We start from the raw sequence: 5,514 nt of genomic DNA on the forward strand, positions 1-5,514 counted from the left end.
GAGAGAGAGAGAGAGAGAGAGAGAGAAAGAGGGGGGAGGGAGAGAGGATGAAGAGGATGAATACAGTCCCTTCTGCCAAGACTGGAGATCTAGAATTGAAGTGTCTGGGAGGTGGCCAGAGTAACCTGTAGTTTAATTTCTCGAAGTGGAAGAGAATTTGGCTGGTCAGACTCAAGGCATCTCATGAAGGAAGCTAAATAGGCTCTTGCTGATGTCCTTGGAGCCTGGGGGACCCCAAGCTTGGTGTCATGTCCCCACCCCAACTCAGCAACAACAGTCACTGACTTCACATGTCACCACTGGATGTGTGAAAAACCTCTGTGGTTCAATACCATTCAAACTCTTTTCCAGGTCATATAAGGGTCACCTCTGCCCTTCCCCTACCCAATATTGTCTACAAAAAATATCCCTCAGGAGCCTCATTCCTTTTATATTAAATGGGGACATTTTAGTGTATTATATCTCACCTCTAGCTCTTCATTCAATTTCTCCCAGCAAAAAACCACCATGAACTATCTGTGTTGACATGTTGTGTGTGCATACACTTGTGCATGTCAGATGAACACACTGGGAATCTTTCCCTAACACTCTCTACCTCATTCCCTGAGAGGGTCTCCTGCTGAACATGGAGTTGCATTTGGGGGGGGGGGGCGCCTAGGCTGGCAATCAGCAAGTCCCAACCATCCTCCTGTCTCTTCCGCGACATGCGTGACCTTGCCAGGCTTTTTCCATGGCTGCTAGAGATCCAGACTCAGCTCCTCATGTTTGCACAGTAAGCACTCTTACCCACTGAAACATCTCCCAGCTCCTTAGTATGTTTTTTAAAAAAAACATGTACTTAGCTTTTTAAAATCATGGTAAAATTAAGGTATACAACATTTGTTGATTGATATGCTGGTACGTATTTATTTTTGTGTTTCAATATATTTTTCCTTGAAATTTTTATATTTGATCATACCACTCCCCCTCCTCCTGGACTCCCCAGTACGGCCCCCTCCTGATTTCAAATCTTCTCTTATTTTTTAGCCCACTGAGTCCAGTTAGTGTTGTCCCTCTGAGCACTGGTGTGGACCACTCGAGCTTAGGCAACCTACCAGCAGCCACATCCCCACAGGAAAGGCACTCTCCCTCTCCTGGTGGCCATCAGCCCCCAACAGGTCCTCACATAGGGCAGGAGCCTTAGGAGTTTCCCTCCCAGTTCATATTAGAACTTTGATTGGATTGGTGGTGTGCATATAACCAGGGCTGCTGTGAGTTCCTGAGTACAATGACCAAATCATGTCCAGGAGGCAGCATCTCACAGTACTTAGCCCCAGTCTCTGGCTCTAACATTCTTTCCACCACCCCCCACGCAATTGCATGTGTGTGATGTCTCATGGAGGGCTGAAGACACACAGCCACTAATCCCCACCACTTTGAGCAGTTATGACTCTGCATTAACCACTGCCCATAAAAAAAGAGCTTCTCTGATATCAACAGAGACCAGCACTCATCTATGGGTGGAAACATGCACATAGAAGGCATCTTGACTGTTTAGTAAAACAATAAGAAGTTCTCTGAAAGATCTATAGGCTTCTGACCAGATTTCTATTCCCAAACATGCATTCCCTCCCAGGGAACATGCCTTAAATACAATCAGAAACCACGGTTGGTTACGACCACCACACCGGAAGTCATGCCACCATCAATGGGACCATCTTGCCCGGGAGGTCGGTATTACAGCATGAAAGGTTCAATGCACTATTTTTATGGTTTTGTAAAAGAGTCTGGCTCATGATGCTCCTGCCTTGGCTGCCCAGGTACTGGGATTAAAGGCATGCACCCTCACTGACAGGCTCCATAATTATTTTTTTTACCTTGAGTATTTATCCATAGGTGATTTTCCATCACCGTTTACATTGAAAAATATATTTTATCTTACCCAAATTATTCTTTTTTTTTTTTTAGACGAAGCTTCATTATGTAATTTAGCCTGGCCTCAAACTCACTGTGTTGCTCAGACTGTTCTAAATTTCCTAGTCTTCCAGCCTCAGCCTCCCGAGTGCTGGGATTACAGACATGGGCCATGTCTCCAATTTAACATTCAAACTTTTTGTTTTGTTTCTTTGAAAATTTTTTTAGATTTATTTGTTTTATATGTATGAAATTTCTGTCTGCGCACATGTGTGTGTGTGTGTGTGTGTGTGTACTACATGCATTCCTGGGGTCTGCCAAGGACAGAAAGTGTGGCGATCCAATATGATGAAAGTATCTCTTACACTCTAAGAGACTAGAACTTCTGCTGAGTTAATGGCTCACCTTGAGGTCCTTTGTAAGACTACTAGGTGTGGTGGGGCACAGCTTTAATCCTAGCTCTTGGGAGACAGAGGCAGGCAGGTCTCTGAATTCAAGACCAGCCTGATCTACAGAGTTCCAAGACAACCAGAGCTACCCAGAGAAACCCTGTCTCCCCCACCTGACATATCCAAAAGAGAGAAGAGTTTGGAAAAGAAAGACACCGATAGACACATAACAGACAAAGGAACAGACAGACACAGGGACAGACAGATTCTCTAGCCTGTTTTTAGGCTGGCACAGATTCAGACTTATGTAACAGACAGATGGGAGATGGAAGACAGAAGATACAGCGATAAAGAAGTAAAGAATTTAGCCGAGCGGTGGTGGTGCAGTCCTTTAATCCCAGCGCTTGGGAGGCAGAGGCAGGTGGATCTCTGAGTTCAAGGCCAGCCTGGTCTACGAAGAGAGTTTCAGGACAGCGAGGGCACAAAGAATCTCTGTCTCAAACAACAACAACAACAACAGAAAGTTATTGAAGAGTTATTACTCAGTAGGAATAACGAATTTTATTGCAACACCCCATGAATTTGTATAGCTTTGCCCTTTTTTTTTCATGTTTCCATGTAGCCAAGGCTAGCCTTAAATTCTTTTTTTTTCTCATAAAATAAGCACTTTATTAACGAATGTCTTAAAAAATGTGCATGAAAATAAACGCAATTAGCTAATGCTAAATTTAGAAGCCTCCAAATAATATACACCACAAGATTTGATGTTTTAAAAGTTTATATAGCCAGGCGGTAGTGGCGCATGCCTTTAATCCCAGCACTTGGGAGGCAGAGACAGGCAGATTTCTGAGTTCGAGGCCAGCCTGGTCTACAGAGTGAGTTCCAGGACAGCCAGGGCTATGCAGAGAAACTCTGTCTCGAAAAATAAATAAATAAATAAATAAAAGTTTATATAAATGTGCATTATAAATGTGAACTCAACTACTACATTGATGACATACACTTAACAGTATTGAAATATACATACAAAGGATGCTTGGTTTTGTTCCTTTCAGAAAAAGAACTACATTTAATTGTTTTGTTTCATATTCTTAAACTGAACTCCAGGCACACAAAGAGAAGATAGATGGTAACAGCAACATTTTGGTGTTGAATCTTGTAATTCTTTACATGTCACCAGTCATAATAGCAATGAATTCCTCTTGATTTACCTCTCCATCGCTGTCTTTGTCTAACTCCTCTATCATGACCCGGAGCTCCTCATCGCTCATGTTCTCTCCCAGCTCTCTGGCAACACGCCATAAATTCCTCAAGCTTATCTTTCCTGAATCATCATCATCAAATAGTTTAAATGCTTTCAGTATTTCCTCATGTGGCTCTCTCTCTAGTATCCAGTCTGTCACAACTTCACTAAAATCTTCAAATGTCATATTGCCTGTGGCTCCTCTGTCATAATGTTTAAGAATCTTCAACACATCAGCCCTTTTCACATCAAAGCCCATGGCTCTCATTGCCACCTTTAATTTATGATAATCTATGGCTTGGTCTTTGTCAGTATTAAACAGCTCAAAAGCATCTTTAATTTCTCGCTTCTGTTCTTCAGAGAGCTCTTTCCATTTTTTCCTTTTTGTTTTGTCTACTACAAACTTACCTCTCAGAACTAAACTTATTTCTCTTCCGACAAAGATGTTCCACTCAAGGACTTGATTTATCTCTCCATCGCTGTGTTTGTCAAACTCCTCTATCATGGCCCGGAGAACCGCTCAACAGCCACTGGCCCCGGGAACCGCCCACCAGACTTAAATTCTTAATATAGCTAAAGATAACCTTGAATTACTGATCCACCTTGTGAGTGCTGAGATTGCAGGCAGTGCCATCATACCTGGCTCAGACCATGCTAGGAATTGAACCCAGAGCTTCCAGCATGCTAGGCAAATACTCTACCATGTTCCATCCTTAGATGTGCCCTTTTGTACACTGTTCTACCTGTTTTGGTGCAGCTGTCTTTTTTGATGTGGGTTTTACTTTAATTTTTTATATGTATAGAAGCTTTGCTTGCATGTATGTGAACCACCACATGCAAGCCTGATATACGACAGAGGCCAGGAGTGTCAGATTCCTGGATCCAGAGTTGAAAGTTGGGAGTACAGACAGTTGAGAGTTGCCATGTAGATGCTAGGAATCAAACTTGGTCCTCTGGAAGAGTAGCCAGTGCTCTTAACCACCTAGCCATTCCTCTACCCCCAAGGTTTGTTTCTCTTAATTTATGCATATGTTACACATCTGGGTGTGAAACTGCCCGCAGTCTCAGGAACTGGATTCTTCCCAGGTGGAGGACAGGGACCTGGAAAGAAAGGGTTCGAATTGCAGGAGAAATGCTGAAACCAAGACAAATATTCTGATCAAGGTTCAAACTTTACTGCGGGAGCCAGGTTTTAATAGACAGTACAGAAAGGAAAGCAAGTCTCTAGGTTCCATGATATTTGCATAATGTAAACACTGCAGTGTTTGCGCCAATGTTCCAGCAACCTGCAAGCCTTCCAGCGGTGGGCAGGTGGGCAGGCTCGTAGCTCATAGCTCTGTGGATGGACTTCTAAGCTGTTGGAGGAGACCAGACAGTCTGCAGAGAGCCTTTGTTTAGTTCCCCAGGTGGGATAGCGGCTTCCAGGCAGAGGCTGGCAGTTTGTCTGATGGCTTGGCTAATGGGGGAGGTTCAATGGGTGTGTGTGTGTTGCAAGTGCCTACAGAGGCTATAAGTGGTATCAAACCCCTGGGAGCTGGAGTTATAGGGGGCCGTGTGTGCTGGGAACCGGACATGAGTCCCCTGTAAAAGCAGCGAGCACTCTTAGCTGCTGAGCCATTTCCCCAGGCTTGGGTTTCCTCTTTTCCTACTGGCTGTTACACTGACCCAGCATTGACCCATCATTATTACTCCAAGTTCATAGTTTACTACATTCACTCTCAGTGGTGGGTATAGAGACCCACAGAACACAGTGACCCTTGATGTGTAATGACACAGCACCACCACTGTAGTCACACCCTGTCATTTCACTGGCCTAGAAACCTCCTGTGCTCTGCCTAGTCATTCTTTCCTGTCCCCAAGGTCTGACAACAACTGCTACTGTACTGTGTCAATCATTTTAATGTTTTCAGAATGACACATATACAGACTTTTCAGGTTGGCTCCTTTCACTTAGCAATTCATATTTATGCTTCCTATGTGGCTGTGTGT

The 5,514-nt window shown here is 43.8% G+C and overlaps 1 protein-coding gene across 2 annotated transcripts; it reads right to left on the minus strand.

Annotated features, from left to right (window-relative positions):
• Nucleotides 1-3,223: 3,223 nt before the first annotated feature.
• LOC116078176 (centrin-3-like) lies at nucleotides 3,224-4,064 on the minus strand. 2 transcript variants are annotated; one of them, XM_031353187.1, is made up of 2 exons: nucleotides 3,580-4,064; nucleotides 3,356-3,522 (listed from the first exon to the last, which is right to left on the minus strand). In XM_031353187.1, exons 1-2 carry the CDS (start codon nucleotides 4,028-4,030, stop codon nucleotides 3,449-3,451), a joined length of 525 nt encoding a protein of 174 aa, XP_031209047.1. In that variant the 5' UTR covers nucleotides 4,031-4,064; the 3' UTR covers nucleotides 3,356-3,448. The 2 variants fall into 2 exon arrangements, with proteins under 2 accessions (XP_031209046.1, XP_031209047.1); XM_031353186.1 differs by having other exon boundaries at nucleotides 3,224-4,064.
• Nucleotides 4,065-5,514: the final 1,450 nt, after the last annotated feature.

The sequence above is a fragment of the Mastomys coucha genome, unplaced genomic scaffold, assembly GCF_008632895.1.
Source record: "Mastomys coucha isolate ucsf_1 unplaced genomic scaffold, UCSF_Mcou_1 pScaffold5, whole genome shotgun sequence".
NCBI classification, from domain to species: Eukaryota; Metazoa; Chordata; class Mammalia; order Rodentia; family Muridae; genus Mastomys; species Mastomys coucha.